The sequence below is a fragment of the Sceloporus undulatus genome, chromosome 5 (assembly GCF_019175285.1).
Source record: "Sceloporus undulatus isolate JIND9_A2432 ecotype Alabama chromosome 5, SceUnd_v1.1, whole genome shotgun sequence".
Taxonomy (NCBI): Eukaryota; Metazoa; Chordata; class Lepidosauria; order Squamata; family Phrynosomatidae; genus Sceloporus; species Sceloporus undulatus.
In genome coordinates this window covers 148,155,799-148,173,213 of record NC_056526.1, presented here as the reverse complement: position 1 = coordinate 148,173,213, position 17,415 = coordinate 148,155,799, and the positions used below count along the sequence as shown (strand labels likewise).

The window sequence follows — 17,415 nt, the reverse complement described above, 5'->3', positions numbered from 1 at the left end:
ATTATTATTATTATTATTATTATTATTATTATTATTATTATTATTATTATTTATTATTATTATTTTACGTGGGTCAACAATTCCCATTTTTAAACATATGCTGGAGATGTATCTATTTTTGTAAGTTTTCCTACAGTTCAGCCTATCATATACTTACCTTGCATACTACCGTAATTTTGTGTGTTCTTTTACTGTTGTGTGCCTTCAAACAACATCTGACTTACAGCAACCCCATTATAGGGTTTTCTTGGCAATATTGATTCAGAAGAGGTTTCCAACTGGCTTCCTCTCAAAGTGAGAAAGTCTGACTTGTCCAAGGTTATCCAGTAATGCTGCAAGTGGAAGGTGATGCCTCAGGAAGCAAGATCGCAACTCAAACAGCCTCCAGGATAGATGTGGCAACTGTGCAGCCCTCCAGATGTTGTTGAAACTTCAGTCCCCAGCATTGTTCATCACTGGCTATCCTGGCTAGGGCTCCTGGGACTTGCAGTCCAACAACCCCTGGAGGGTCACACATGTCTCAGCCCCCTTCCCCGCGCCTCTAAAATGAATTAATGCTCCTGTTAAACTGACCTAGAGGCAGCAGCAGCAAGCAATGGCTCCTGTTGAGAACTCATGTCAGGTATACATGAGTTTTTCTTTTGTGCTGCACCAAGGCTCTTAAATCCAGTAGTATCTACTGCTGCATGTTGTACCAACACCAAAGATCAGGTTTACACACATGCCAGTGCTGTAAGAACAGAAACTCATCCTTCTTCAGGCAAAGTTAATTGTGGCAGCAATTTAAGCAAACTGCTATTCAATTGAAGGAGTTAGCTTTTTTTCCAAAGACCACAGAAAAATTTACTCCAGCTCCCACAATCCACACCAACACAAGGAGTGGCCAAAGCAGCTGGAGGATTCTAGGAGTTGTTGCAAAAACTAAATTTTAGGGGTCTGTAATTTCATCACCTTTGCGGCATAAAAAAGGGAAAGATTTGCCAAATGTACGTTTTATCCAGAAACCATACGGTTTTCTCAGTTTTGTTTGTCCTTGCATTATTATCTTCATATTGATAAAGTGATCATGAAGCCCTCCATACATTATAACTTTTGTGTATAGGCTTACTCTGCATCTTCATCCTCTGAATCAGATGCTTCATTGTTCCTGCTGCCATCATTTGTCCCATCAGGAGAGCAAAGTTCTTCTAGTATGTTACTCACGTCGATCTCAAACACTTTTTCATACAGCAGTTCATAGAGAATAGCTAGGACAACACAACAAAAACAGAAATCCATGCATCATAGGGATTGCTACAAAAACAGCCTTGGTCCCACCCTTTGTTATACCTGATTTGGGCCATCCTAAATCCTAAAGTTTAGGCTATATTAAGAAGTAGAGTAAAAGAAAATTTCAAAGCATATTATAAAATACATATCAACAGGACCACTGGTGTGAATAGAGTAGCCTCAAATGCTTTTCACCAAACCCACCACATCCCCCTCAGTTTATGGAGAGGGATTATCTTTGGGACAGAACAAACTATTACACTCCAAAAATCAAGACCCTACAGCACCATATTATTACCACCATATTTCAAAGCGGATTAAACACTGCTACTTACACTGGCAAAGAGCAGCATTAAGTGTATATTCTATAGGATAGACAATATCATAATGACTGCCATTTGAAAAACACAGCAATACCTGGATGGGAACAAAAATATATTCTAAAGCAAAATACGATAACAATCTACAAGTCAACAACAATATCATAATAGTAACTCTCCAAATCAGTGAAACACTAGTACAAATGGGATTATTTCCAGACTTCACACTTAGATCTAGTACAGTCTGTATTTACTGGATACAACTAAAATGGAAGGAATGAGGCAGAAATTTGCCAATATATTTTCAGTTAGCCTCACCATCAGATAAACATATGCAGTACTTAAGAAACTTAAGGGAATCTTGCTGGATCAGACCAAAGGTCTATACAGACCAGCTGTGTGCTGGCACAGTGGCCACCTGTGGGATGTCCACCAGTAGGGTCAGCTGTTGTTTTTGCACACCCTACTGCCTCTGAAGCTCCTGTTGGCTCCAAAGGTGTAATCTACTGTTGTTACAAATTACTCTAGGCAAAACAAATAGCAATTGAAGATGGAATCTGGAACAGGAAAGCAGCACTAGGCTATACAGCAACATCTGAGCAGAGAGGAAAGCAGCATTTGACCCTCATCAATTCAGACACACAGTTCTAGACTGCTATTAAAAGTTTGTTTTCAAACACAGGAGAAAAAGTGACCCTGGATTTGCCATCTCTTAGTCTGGTTTGGCTCAAACGATAGAATTACAACTCCAAATACTGGTACAGTTGGCCCTCCGTTTCCATGAGAGATTGGTTCTAGAGCCCCACAAAGATACCAAAATGTGCAGATGCAAAAGTATCACACATATATACAAAATGGCTGACAAACAGGCATGAGCCAGGCACAAGCCGACTGTGCATCAGTGAGTCACAAACCATCCCCTGCCGCTCTGGCAACTGCAGGCACTGTGAAGCCGATGGAGAAGCAGCAAGGACCACACCACTGTGCTCCTGGCTCTCCTTCAGTGATACAATTCTTTAGGCCAGATTGATGGTTGGTTGAATCCACAGATTTGGAGACCAAAGATACCATGGGCTGACTACATTTTGTAAAGACATTTATGAGATTAGGCAACTGTCTACAGGTAAGTTCCACTCAATTCAGCAGGGCGTATTTCTAAGTAAAAGTACTCCCGCCGTTTAACAAAATACACTAACTAGACAGATATAAGTAGGCATTCTGAGCTGCTACTTTTAAAAAAGGATCCTGGGATTGTCTTGCTCCTAAATGACAAACAGTTGTACTTAATAATTGCACCTTGGCAGACTGCATAACCCTATAAATGGCCCAGAAATGCAGCTGTGCATGGTATAGGCACTGTTGCTGAGTGACAAGCCATCCTACACTAGCTCTGTCCAAATGTCACAGCTATTCAGCTGTTAATATCTTCTGGAACATCACTTCAATTAACATCTGTCTTACCTTGTCAGGAAAACCATTTTCAGTAACCTGCGAAGGAGTGGTATGTGGTTCCTGATATATTATAAAATCTTTTCTAGAAAAAAGGTGCAAGAGAAAAAACCATAGAAGAGACAATTTAACAAGAAAGTAGTAACTAATAGGAATAGCATAAAAGTTGCTTTTGCATAACTATATGTTTAAACCAGCCATTCCTAACTTAGTGCCCCCCAGGTATTATTTATGTGTTCAATCCATATCGCCTTTTCTCCCAAATGGGACTCAAAGTGGTTCAAAGTTATTATGAATGCCAGTTCCCATCAGTCTCAGCCATCATGGCCAATAGTCAGAAATCTTGGGACTTGTAGTCCAAAATACCTATCGGTTTGGGGAGCACTGAGGTAACAACTGCAACTAACTGGGACAACACTTCTTGATACTCCCTCAACCCATTTCTACTTTTGTTTCTTGCCAATATTTTACTACTTCTCCAATACAGAAGCTGCCTCCAATACAGAAGTATTTATCCTGAAATTCAAATCTATTTCATCTTCACATGTATTAATATAGCCTCTGCTCTCTGATTTTTTGCCTTTTTAAAGACAAGTATCAATTGCTTATTTGTACTGGAATGCTTTTTTAAAAGTTTTTAAATGTTTAAAAAAAAGCCCATTTTAACCTGACATCCAGAACAAACGACAACCAAGAAATCACAATACAGGTATACCTCAGTTAATGAAGTAGATGTGTTCCTGGGCTTTACTTCTTTAACAGAACATTTGATACCAGAGGCAGAGATAACATGGAAAGAATAGGGATAGGTTCCTACACCACAAAAAATAAGAGCAGTTCAACATGTTTCAGCAAACTTTTTATTCAAAACTAACGTTATGCACATGTGAAATCAAACAACTAGGTCAGGTAAGCCTTGCATACGTAAAGCAGTTTTGAACGTCTAGAGACCACCTGAAAGCTTATTCCAAAATGTAGCCAAGGTTTTTTTCCTCTTATTTCAACAACCTCCACTTTTCTTATAATTTTTATTTTGGTGGCAAAATGTATAACACTATGGTTTGGTTTTTTTTAACACAGCAGAGTAGTTAATGAAGTAGGCTAATCTGCTTTCCCCTGTTTCTTTTTTTCTCTTCATGCATGCTCAGTAAGTGATTCTGGAGGCAGCTATTTACCTTGCCTGCTCTACATAATCATACAAAGCAACAGTAGGATCACCTAGATTAGAATCCTGTTCTTTCCCAGGCCAAGCTTTATTGCATTGTTTATTGCAGGTACAAAGCTACAACCCAACACTGAAAGTCTGTCTTTCACCAGCCAACCTTCATCATCCCCCAATGCCAGTGCTGCAAAAAAACTTCCAGCTAGGCAGAAGATAAGAAAGGGGGGCTTCGCTCATAAAGCCTTCATAAAAAGAGCCATCTTTGCCAGAAGCTTTGTTAACTGAGGTATGCCGGTATAAGAGTTGGTCGCCTAGTATCAAATACTTTTTTAAAAACTGAAGGATGCTGAAAATCCATTAAATCAGAAAGAACATCACAAGAGCACTGAAATTCTTGGTGACACCTAGTGAAATATTAATTATATCCCATCTATCTTCCACAGAACAGAAATCAAAAGAGTGGGCTGAATCCAGATTGAGGTGTGTACTTCTTGACAGCCAGCCTATGCAGGGATATTCCACACAAGGTCAGCTGGATGGGGTGAGCTGTGATATAGAACAGTAACCCAAAAAAGACCAATTGACAGAAAGCTCATCCTGCATCCAACCCACTATGTACAATATTACTAGACAATCTTCTATCATGGTATAATCTGATACTACTTAGACATGCTCAGCAGCAACAAGGCTGACTACCATGGTTTCACAGCGCAGATTGGAGTGCAATCTTACAGTTTGGTTTGTCACTTTAAAAACAGAACAAGAAAGAAGAGAGTTATGGTAATTTGTAAGGTATACATTACAGAAACATGAGCTACCACACCATAGTAAAGGCGCTAATAGTCTCATTCCAACTCCATTCTTATCTTATTACAGTCCTTTCAGTAGGGTTTCTCCAAGTTTGGGGCAAAACAGACCAACCTTTTACGCCACCGTGCAAGCTGCTTCAGAGTGCAGCATTTTGACGGCACATACTCTAAAGCTACCTGGAAGCTGGCTTCCTGCTGCCTGGCTGCCCACATGTGGACCAGTTTCCGGGAGCTCTGGTAGTGCGGCATTTAGATGCACACAGCCAGAACACCATAAAGCCGGCTTCCATCCACAGCGGGACAGGAAAACCAGCTTTTTGCCAGGGCAAAAAGCAGCAACTCTTTGCCACACCTTTTTTTGCTGGCAAAAAGGCAGAATGGGACGTGGCATGAGGTTGTTATGGCTGCAATCCGTCTTCAGAAGAGGCGGTCTGTTTTGCTTCTTACTCTGGGCATGGGAGAGGTGAAGACTCATGCTATTCCCTCAGAGAAAGCTATTTCCTCTGAGATATGAAAGGAAAAAGCCACAAAGACCTTAAATTTCACTCAATCAAGAGTCTCAGAAATGAATGGAGTGGGATGGACACACACCAGTTTGAAATTTGTGTTGCTAAATAAGTATGGATTCATTTATTCTAATATATATTACACAGTGGATAAAAGTCTGAGATTTCATCAAGGAGGTTTTCTTACTTGTACATTAGAGAAAGGGCACTTATTTCCACTTGTCCAACCCATTCCTGTATCAAAAATAGGAAAGAAAAATCAGACACCACTGAATAAGAATACATCTACAAGTGAAATTAGAACACAACCCACCAGATGTTTCAGGAGCTATTCCTTCCTGTTTTATCACAAGCTGCTGTAAGTCCTCAGAGAAAAGAGCAGGACAGTTATTAAATCTCAACGTGCAGGGACATAAAGTCTGCCCTCCCCATATGCAGGGGATCCACGTATGGGGAAAAGAGTGTATGCTCAAACCCCAAAGAAAATAATGGGCCACGTGCTCGTGGAGGCGCAGGTATGCGGCCCATTATTTTTGCCAGGGTTTGCCTTCTGCATAAGCTCAAAGCCGCAGAAGGCAAGCCCGCCTATGGGAAGGGCTAACTGTACAAGCTTTTTGCAACTCAAACATGATTCCCTGCCTCCCTGACAATAGTTTAATGGGAACTGTTGCGGTCCTTTTTGTTTGTTTTTTTTACAAATCCTACAAATATTCACATGCCATCTCTTTTTTCAGTTGGCCTCTTAAGGAAAAAATCATATGTAGCAGGAACGCTTAAGAAAAGCCTTTTCACATTTCATTCTTATTTACTTTCAGGAAAATTAGATAAACTTTACCTAAGAACAACTGGCTAAGCATTGTATGTTTAAATTGACAATACAAACCTGTGGATTTTCTAGACTCTTCAAATATTCTTCAAATGATCCTTCTATAAACTTTAAAACATAACAATGAAAAGACGTTATTAGCATGCAATGGCTCTGTTAGCTTTTAGAAAAAAGATGCCAGGGTTCAATTCTATCTGAAACACCACTCTAGGGACTGGGCTTCTGCTGGACTATATGGGAGAATTCACTTACTGGGGAGATAAACACACTCTCAACCTACTTAGAAGCATTTTATTCATAATTCCTGTGCCTAAATCCTGCCATTTAAAAAACTGCAAAGCTGTGCAATGGTACTGATTAAGTGCTGCATATATATCAAGCTTTTTAAAAATGCCATCTGTGCTTTCTCTAAACTTAATTATTGTTTCTTTAATTGTAATTCAGTCATGAATACAAAACAATCTATCCAAGAATATACACGTTTCCCACATACAACACACAAAATGAGGTTGTACAAGCAACTTATCATTTTGCTCACAATTCCATTCCACCCAGAATTCAGACATATGTAATTGGTTAAACAAAGAAAAAACTAGTATCTAGGTATTCAATCCAAGATGTACAGAATAGTCCAATGATCAAACATCCAAGACTAGTTTACATGATTAGATCATCTCTAGATTGTGTGATTTGGCCCACCCCAAATGCAGCCACAACTTCGTCAAAGCTGTAGTTTCCTGGCAGCATCAGTAGATGCACCTGGCAACACACTGTGTGCAACTTCTTGAGATGACTCAGGCTATGTTTCATGGAAGAGCTGTGACCCCTGGTAAGCCAGGGACTGATGCACAATTCAGAATTGTATCTAGGTGACAAGCTTAGGTTCTGTTAGGTGTGCCAATGTAAGTAAGTGCATGATAAGAATCTGACTGTCATATTATGCAAATTCATGTCCTTCAGCTGTATCATTAGAAGATGGTTCAATATGCATATAGACAATACAACGTAAGAAAAAGTCATAAAAGAGGAAAACTGAACTTTCCAAGCACCTTCTATAAAAATATCAATTTCTCCCAAAACTTTTTCCAGGACAGTATATATGGAAGAAAACCAGAATGCTACCAAAGTTATACCTGCATCTAGAAGGCATATGGTAAACACTGTAACTCCATCAAGAGCACAAAGGAGCCAAAGTAATGGATCATATACAACAGTATTTTTGAAACTTTAGCCCTTCAGTTGTTTTAAGATGTGTGGTTTTCAGAAGCTCCAGGCAGCATGGCCAATTGTTAGACAGCTGAAGTTCAATATATCTGGAGGGCCAAAGATTGATGGGAGTCCACCAAAAAATAACAGGTACTGTAGGTTATAATTCGGAGAAGGAACAGGCAAAGCCACCTCTGAGTATTTCTTGCCTAAGAAAGTCCTATGAAATTCATAGAGTCACCATAAGTCAACAGATGACCTGAAGACATATACACACATAAAAATTGAAACCCACTGATGCTTTCATACCTGTTACAAAAATAGGATTATCCCAGTTGGATGGCCTGCAATTACATACATAAGTCCAACTGTTTAGTACATTTATATCCCATATCCACCAAAAAGTCCTATTCTGCTGCCTCACTGTAGTGTACAAATAAGCCTGGCCTCTGAAACATTATAGCAGCAGAGCAGAATAGCCTCAGCACCACTGTTTATCTAACCTCCAGCCTAGCTAAGTAAGGAGAAGCTTGTCATCAGATGGCTGGCTACCAGGTGACTAACCAGCCACAGAAACTATAAACCCAACAACAGTTTTGAATGGTTGGGATCTGCATCACAGGAAGAACTAGCTGCATAGATGGAATCTTCAAGGTATTCAAGATATAGCCTACTTTTCTCCCATGAGGGAACACAAGGCAACCCACTCTTAACAAGAGGGCAGCAGCAGGAGAGAAGGAGAAAGAGAAGACTGCTGGCAGGCACAAAGTAAAATCATGGCTCCACAGACCACCCGATACAACATATGTATACTTACCGCTTCAAACTGCTCTCTGTTCTTCCTCAGATAGTTTATACAGGCCATCCGAATGTCAAGATGCTGAGACTGAGAATGGAAAACCTGGAGAAGGAATTATTATTTTGTTTAAATGTTGAATGAACTGACTGAGGCTGGCCGCTGTTTATTTATCTGAACTTCTTTCTCCTTACGTCCCCACTTGAACCCTCCGTTCTAGTAGTCAAGGTCTGCTGTCCCAGCCTAGGATTTCCACTGCCCCCTCCCGGATTTATCTCTTCTCACTTGCTGCCCCTCACTCCTGGATCCTTCTTCCCCCACGAACATGGGTCATCACTTCTTTGACAACTTTTAAATCGGAGCTGAAGACTATCCTGTTCAGGGAAGCATTCCCAGGCACTGTGTGATTATCTATCTGATTTTTGATTAGATAGTTGATGTTGATGTTTTTAATTATTGCCTGCTTATTCCATTTTATTCTATTTTATATTATTACCTATTGTTTTATACGTATTTTGTACACCATTGGCAGGTTTTTTTTAATTGATTTGAACATTTGTATGTACAGCGCTGTACATACATTGTACATTTACAGTGCTATAAAATAATCTATAATAATAATAATAATAATAATAATAATAATAATAATAATAATGTTTCATTCTAAAGAGTTAATGTTGAGTCAATGTTGTTGCATTAATGTTAAAGGCAAAATTAAATTCAAACAATTCTACCTCAAAGCAGGGGTGGACAAAGTGCAGTCTTAAAACTATTACTGGGTTGTCGTTATATGCTTTCAAGTTACAAGTCCCATAAGCCCTAGCCAATGTGGCAAATTGAAAGGAATGCTGTCAATTAAAATTCAACATCTGGAAAGCCACATTTTACCCACCTCTGACCTCAGAACTGAATCCAAATTGGACCCATGAAGATAAATTAGGTGAAAGATTGGGATTTACCAGTTTAAACTTCAGTTGGTAACACTGTTTTTGAAAATTCCGCTATATATTTTTTAAATGCAAGTAAAACAAAATACTGTATAAAATCTAGTGGAAAGGTTGTTAGCCCAGCTTGTACCCTGAGATGCTAGTTTACTGGCTTTGAAGACTTTTGGTTTCTTTCACTGGGGGAAAGCATTCAAAATGTTAGTTTGTACCTACAGTATGGAATACCTACAGTATGGAATGGCACAGTCATTCAACCCCTTCACAACTCTACTGCCTCGTTCTCATTCATGTGTGGGTCAGGTATGAAACAAGGAGCGAAAAAAGGAACTAGGAAACAGGTCCAATAAACCTAAATGATATTTGAAACAAGAGTTTAAAAAGCTATCACTAATTTCTAATTTGCTACTACTCATGTAGTTAAATCACAAAAACATGCAAGTATGAGGTACAGAGGGCCCTCCACGTTTGCTGGGGTTAGGGGCACCTGAAAGTGGAAAAGCTGCAAATAAAAAAGCATTTATTTTATTTAGCTGTGAGAACGCCTCTCTAGGAATATCTAGGTCCTCCAGGCCAATTTTATGGTCAAGATCTGCCAAACGTTGACCATGAAATTGCCTTGGAGGGCCTACCAATGCCTAGAGAAGTGTTCTCTCCAGGAATCTTTAGGTCCTCCAGCATGACTTTTGGCAGAAAATTGACAACAGTGTCACATTAGAGGACCTAGATTCCTGGAGAGAACATATTAATGAAATCTGTGAATAATCAAACCCACAAAAGTCAAAGCTGCAAATATGGCCAACTGTATATGCTTTTGTTCACCATTAATTATTATGAGCATATAACATGCTGTGAATTTAAGTGTTACTTTAAAAAAGTACTAAAATGACCAAACCCAAATCCCACCAAAAATAATGTTTTTGTAATCAGTCATAAAATGTACTCCTTATGAGAAAACTGCATAATCTGCATGATTCTCATTAGAACATCAAAAAGCAGTATCACTACAAATTCCATATTATAACACTGTTATATTTTTAAACTGCTGTAAATAAGCATGTATTCAGAGGTTCTGGGTGTCCAAATACTTTACACTCATGATATTACTGTAACTCTTGCAACGATCTTGTAAAGTAGATCTCTGTTATCCTCCTCATAGGCTGCATCTACACTGTGGAATTAATGCAGTTTGACACCACTTTAACTGCCATGGCTCAGTGCTATGGAATTCTGGGGTGTGTAGTTCTGTGAGGTATTTAGCCACCTCTGTCAGAGGGCCCTGCTGCCACAACAAACTACAAATCCCAGGATTCCACAGGATGGAGCCACAAGACATAAAGCAGTGTCAAACTATATTAAATACCAGCCTCAGGTACAAAACACACTGCTTAAATAATCCAATTTGAGACTGTGTTAACTGCCTGGGCTTGATGTTAGGGCATCCTGGGAATTGTAGTTTATTATGGCTCCAGAGCTAGTTAAAGTGGTGTCAAACTGGATTATTTCTGCAGTGTGTTCTGGACCATAGTTTTAATAGAGTCCTGAAGGACAGTGGATTGCTTGACTCCTTGACAAGTTCATATAAGAGATTAAGAATCAAGCCAAGAGACTTTGTGACTCATACTCAGCTTCTTGTTATCCACTGTAATAAACCACTTCTCAGAAACAATGGTTCATTTCTGAGCACCAAGTACCAATCTGACAACAGATTCCAATAATGCAAAGCACACCCAAAACTCCAAAGGGCACCTAGAAGTAGAGGGAGACCAAAAAGATGAGCAATTCTCCACTCTCAGTCCACCAAAAGGTGCACAGTCATTACAGCTCCAGGAAGCAAGTCTGATTTAATGTAGTCCCTGTGGCATTTGTCTGTTTAGTCACCCAGACAGCATTTCAAATTTTAGACTAATCACATTTTAAATTCCATACAGACTACAGGCTGCATCCACACTGTAGGGATAACATGGTTTGACACCATTTTAACTGCCCTGGCTCAATGCTATGGAATTCTGGGAACTGTAGTTGGTTTACAATTCTGGTCATTGTTGTTGGCGGAGCTGTGGTGCCAGAATTGTATGCTTTCAATTCGTTTCCGACTTATGGCACCCCTAAGGCAACCCTATCATAGGGCTTTTTTGGCATGTTCCTTCAGAGTGGGTTTGCTCTTGCCTTCATCTGAGGCTGAGAGTGTGTGACTGGCCCAAAGTCACCCAGCGGGTTTCCATGGCCGAGCCGGGATTTGAACCCTGGTCTCTCAAGTGGCCTCACCCAACCCTCTAACGACTACACAACACTGGCTCTCATACTTGTGCCACAACCAACTACAATTCCCAGAACTCCATATCATTGATCCAGGGCAGTTAAAGTAGTGTCAAACTGGGTTATCTCTGCATTGTGGATGCAGCCATAAATGCTCCACAAGTCTGCAGAGCCACTACACAAATAAACTGGTGTAGTATAGCGGTTCGAACGCTGGCTTATGACTCTGGAGGTGAGGTCTCGAATCCTGGCTCAGCCAAGTAAACTCACTGGGTGACCTTGGCTAGCTCACACTCTCTCAGCCTCAGATATGGCAAATCCCCTCTACCTCTGATGAAACTTGCCAAGAAAACCCCTCATAGGTTTGCTCAGGGTTGCCATAAAATCAAAACAACAAAGTCTTAGGCGTTTGCCCCTCTTCTTTTCCACAACTTATTACATTACACTACATAAATCTGGAGAGTGTGGAATGATTCTTTTTACAATGTTTTAAACAATGTTTAAATAGTAGGTTTTAAATGGTGAATTTTAAATGTAGATTGTTTTAGAATCATAGAATCGTAGAGTTGGAAGAGACTACAAGGGCCATCCAGTTCAACCCCCTGCCATGCAGGAAATCTCAATCAAAGCATATCCGACAAATGGCCATCCAGCCTCTGTTTAAAGACCTCCAAGGAAGGTAACTCCACCACACTCCAAGGGAGTGTGTTCCACTGTCGAACAACCCTTACTGTCAGGAAGTTCCTCCTAATGTTGAGGTGGAATCTCTTTTCCTGCAGCTTGCATCCATTGTTCTGGGTCCTGTTCTCTGGAGCAGCAGAAAACAAGCTAGCTCCCTCCTCAATATGACATCCCTTCAAATATTTAAATAGGGCTATCATATCACCTCTTAACCTTCTCTTCTCCAGGCTAAACATTCCCAGTTCCCTAAGTCGTTCCTCATAGGACATGGTTTCCAGACCCTTCACCATTTTAGTCGCCCTCCTTTGGACACGCTCCAGTTTCTCAATATCCTTTTTTAATTGTGGTGCCCAGAACTGGGCACAATATTCCAAGTGGGGCCTGACCAAAGCAGAATATAGTGGCACTATTACTTCTCTTGATCTAGACTCTATACTTTTATTGATGCAGCCTAAAATTGCATTGGCCTTTTTAGCTGCCACATCACACTGTTGACTAATGTTCAACTTGTGGTCTACTTGGACTCCCAGATCCCTTTCACTCGTAGTTTCATTCAGCCAGGTGTCACCCATCCTATATCTGTGCATATTATTTTTCTGCCCCAAGTGCAGTACCTTACATTTCGCCGTGTTGAATTTCATTTTGTTAGCTTTGGCCCAGCTTTCTAGTCTATTCAGGTAATTTTGAATTTTGATCCTGTCCTCTGCAGTACTAGCTATTCCTCCTAATTTGGTGTCATCTGCAAATTTGCTAAGTATGCCCCCAATTCTGTCCTCCAAGTCATTGATAAAGATGTTTAACAGCACTGGCCCCAGGACAGACCACTGTGGGACCCCACTGGTCACTTCTCTCCAGGATGAAAAGGGCACTCTTTGGTTCGGCCGGTCAACCAATTACAAATCCATGTAATAGTTATTTTGTCTAGCCCACATTTTACAAGCTTGTTTGGAGGAATGTCATGGGAAACCTTGTCAAAGGCCTTACTGAAATCAAGATATACTATATCCACAACATTCCCTTCATCTACCAAGCTGGTAATTTTATCAAAGAAAGGGATCGGATTTGTCTGGCATGACTTCTTTCTCTGAAACCCGTGTTGACTTTTTGTGATTATGGAATTGCCATCTTGATGTTTACAGACTCTCTGCTTAATGATCGGCTCTAGAATCTTTCCTGGTATTGAGGTAAGACTAACTGGACGATAATTGTTGGGATCATCTTTTTTCCCCTTTTTGAAGATGGGAACAACGCTTGCCTTCCTCCAGTCTACTGGGACATGGTCACTTCCACCTAATGATCCCACCACTTGCACCCCATTAACCAAGTCATCCTTGTTGGTTAGGATCAGATCTAAAATAGCTGACCCCCTTGTTGCCTCTTCCACCTTTTGGACCATGAAACTGTCTTCCAGGCAAGTGAGGAATTTGCTAAACCTTGAGGATTTGGCTGAGTTTGAAATCCAGTAAATATCAGGATAGTATATGTATATGTTATTTTTCCTTTTAAACTGGTGTGTATTTTTACTGATGCTGTTTGATCCATGGGTAAAGGTGGTTAAATAATAATAATAATAATAATAATAATAGCATATATAGTGTGTGTTATATAATAATAACAACAAAAACAATAATAATATAATTATATGAGTATATAATTATGTATTTATAATTATATAGCCACCTTCAGTCCCCATACTGGGATATAAATAATCATAATAATAATAATAACAGAAACTACTTGAATATATATATATATATTCAAGTATAATATATAATGTATAATATATAATGGAAACTACTTGAAGGCACAGAACAACAACAACAACAACAACAACAACTGCACTCACATATATATAATTATATAGCCACCTTGAGTCCCTATGCTGGGAGGAAGGTGGGATATAAATAAATAGAGTAAGAATAAAAATATATAATGGAAACTACTTGAAAGCACAAACAACAACAAAAGCACTCATACACACACACACACACACACACATATATATACACAACTGTATATATAGTGTGCAGTTGTTGTTGATGTTGTTGTTGTTCTGTGCCTTCACATAGCTTCCAACTTGCAGAGACCCTAAGGCGACCCTGTCATGTGAGTACGTACATACATTCTCACAAATAAGAGTGCCAAAATTAGACGTTCTTTATCTTCTGCACAGCTTGGCAATACAGTGGGTCCTTGTTATCCGCTGGGGTTTGGTTACAGGACCCTCCGTAGATAACAAAATCTGTGGACGCTCAGGTCCCAATAAATACAATGGCATAGCAAAATGGTGTTCCTTATAAAAATGGAAAATCAAAGTTTGCTGTTTGGAATTTATACCTTTTGGGGAAATATTTTCAAGCTGCAGATGCTTGAATCCGTGGATAAAAAATCTGTGGATAAGGAGGGCCAACTGCATTATTGAATCGGCCACTGATTAAGGAACAACATCCAAAACAGATGATAAGATACTGTGGAATGGGAGGTGCAGACAAGCGCTCAGAAGCAGCAGTGCACTGGCCAGCTCAACGTGGAAAAGTTTCGTTTCCTTACACAGAGAAGGCAGCAGCTCATGGAAAATCTCCTTATCACAATTCAAGTTTGCTGAGTGGACCCAAATGAGGCAGGACCCCCAGGGATTCCCTTCTCCACCCTCAGAAATTCCTTCCAGAAACCAGAAGGTTAAATTATGTCTCACAAAAATACAACTCCCAGATCTCTATAGCACTGAGCTTATGCAACCATCTTAAACAGTTGGCTGCATCCACACTGCAGAAATAATCCAGTTTGACACCACTTTAACTGCCCTGGCTCAAGGCTATGGCACTCCGAGATTTGTAGTTTTGTGAGACATTTAGCCTTCTCTCTCTCTCAGAGAACTCTGGTGCCACATCAAACTACAATTCCCAGGATTCCATAGCCTTGAGTCGTGACAGTTAAAAGTGGTGTCAAACCAGATTACTCCTCTAATGTGGATGCAGAAACCAGATGGCTAAATTATGTCTCACAATAATACAATTCCCAGAACTCTATACCACTGAGCCAATGCAACCATCTTAAACAGGTCCAAAACACACTGCAGAAATAATCCAGTTTGAGACCGCTTTAACTGCCCTGGGTTTAATGCTAGGGAATCCTGGGATTTGTATTTTTGTGAGACATTTAGCCTTCTCTGTCACAAAGCTCTGGTGCCACAATAAACTACAATCCCTAGTATTCCCTAGCACTGAGCTATATTGGTCTCGAACTAGATTATTTCTGCACTGTTTTGAATCACAGGCTGCGTTTGCACTGCAGCAACAATCCAGTTTGGCACCACCTTTAACTGCCATGGCCCAAGGCTATGGAATCCTGGGAATTATAGCTTTGTGAGGAATTAAGCCTTTTATTTCAGAGACCTTTGGTGCCACAATTGCTGAATTTAGGCTCCATCCCGCACTGCAGGAACAACCCAAGTTTGACACCGCACGGCTCAATGCTATGGCATTCTGGGATCTATAGGTCCAAAACATAATGCAGGAATAATTGAGCCCAATTTAACTGCCCATGGGCTCAATGCTAAGGAATCCTGGGAAGTGTAGTTCTGTGAGACATTTAACCTTTTTTAGTTCCCAAACCTTGCAGAAACAATCCCAGTTTGAGCCCAAATTAACTGCCTTGGGTCAATGCTGGGGAATCCTGGGAAGTGTAGTTCTGTGAGACATTTAACCTTCTTTAGGTCAAAAACGATGCTCTCCTCACCAACAACCCAAACAAATAAACAAACAAACAAAGCCACCCCCAAATCCCCCCCCCCATTTTGATAAAGCCAAGGGGGGCTACCTGCTCTGCGACGGCTCTGAAGAGGCAGGAGCCGTCCTTGGCCACCCTTTTTCGGTACAGTCCCTGAGAGAAGAGATAGGCGTCCATGGCCGAGACCTCTTCCTTCTCCTCCTTCCTCCTCTTCCTCTCCTCTTCCTCTCCAGGAGCAGCCTCCATGGCGCCTTTAGTCACTTATTCCTGAGGAAACAGAAACTGTCAGCCCCTTCATGGCACAAGAAACAACGAAGGGCTTCATTTCAAGGAGGGCGATATAATATCACAGCAAAAGGGGGCTTGGATCCAGTTAAACCGGCCTCCTTCCCTTCCCTGGTTCCCAACCGCCCTCCTCCTCGGGCTGCTTCCAAGCCTTTCAGGCCTTCATTTTCTAGGCCCCAGGCCTCCTTTTCCCCTTTCCTTTCACACACCCCAAAAGACGGAAACAAAAGGAGGAACCAGACATGTGGCCTCTCTCTCTCTCTCTCTCTCTGTATCTCTGCCTCCTCTTTCTTTTCCTTCCCTTCCCCTCGTCCTAAAGTTTGTTTTCACTTTCAGACCCACAAGGTCTGCCTCAAAGGCTTCTGGGAGTTGTAGTTCGGGGCCAAGAAGGAAGGCTTTGTGGAGGAAGGGAGGGAGAGGAGGAGGAGGAGGAGACTAAAGGAAGGGGAAACACTTCACAGAGAGGTGGGTTCCTGCGGCCTCATCATGCTCCACATGGAGGACAGTTGACATGGAGGACATGTCCTGGGAAAAATAGTACATCCTGGCAAAAGAAGAAGGTCTCCAGAGTCGTACTTCAACACTCCAGTCCCCCAGGAGTTTTGGGGCTTCAGCTCCCCAAATCCCTGACCATTGGCTGAAACAGCTGGGAGCTGAAGTCCAAAACACCTGGAGGACCAGAGTTTGGAAACCACACACAGAGAGCGGTGTAAGTGCTGGACTATGACTTTGGAGACCAAGGGGACCAGACGTCCTCCTTTTCCAGGACAAATTCTCCATCTCAATCTTCTGTCCAGAAGGCATTCCAAAATGTCCTCCATTTTGAGCACCACTAGGAAGCATGAATTTATATTTACATTAGGGTTTCTGGCTTCTATTTGGTAATGTCCTACATTTTCTTCAATGCCCATTTTGCAGTGCCTTGTCCTTCTTTGCAGATAGGACATCTGGTCCCCCTGACAACCCCTTGTTGTGTGTCTCCAAGACATTTTTGACTTATGGGAATCCTAAGGCAAACCTATTGTGGGGTTTTCTTGGCAGGATTTGTTTAGAGGGGTATTGTCATTGCCTTCCCCTGAGGCTGAGAGAGTGTGACTTGCCTAAGATCACCCAGTGGGTTTCCATGGCCAAGCGGGGAATTGAACTCTAGTCTCCACAGCAGAGTGACCAGATG

At 41.0% G+C, this 17,415-nt stretch overlaps 1 protein-coding gene across 6 annotated transcripts in view; it reads right to left on the bottom strand.

Annotated features, from left to right (window-relative positions):
• OTUD4 (OTU deubiquitinase 4) overlaps positions 1-16,609 on the bottom strand; it is a 39,438-nt gene extending 22,829 nt beyond the window's left edge. For 5 of the 6 annotated variants that reach the window (XR_006104066.1, XM_042468399.1, XM_042468400.1 and 2 more), the window contains exons 1-8: positions 16,451-16,609; positions 16,047-16,223; positions 8,365-8,448; positions 6,399-6,449; positions 5,703-5,749; positions 3,051-3,123; positions 1,605-1,686; positions 1,109-1,247 (exon numbers count right to left, since the gene is read on the bottom strand). Coding sequence is in view for 5 of the 6 variants with exons in the window: in XM_042468399.1 (XP_042324333.1) it covers positions 1,109-1,247; positions 1,605-1,686; positions 3,051-3,123; positions 5,703-5,749; positions 6,399-6,449; positions 8,365-8,448; positions 16,047-16,202 (632 nt within the window). In the remaining variant the exon portion in view is untranslated. Of the gene's footprint in view, positions 1-1,104; positions 1,248-1,604; positions 1,687-3,050; positions 3,124-5,702; positions 5,750-6,398; positions 6,450-8,364; positions 8,449-16,046; positions 16,224-16,450 lie in introns of those variants that run through there. The other variant, XM_042468404.1, reaches the window with a different exon arrangement.
• Between the last annotated feature and the right edge of the window lie 806 nt (positions 16,610-17,415).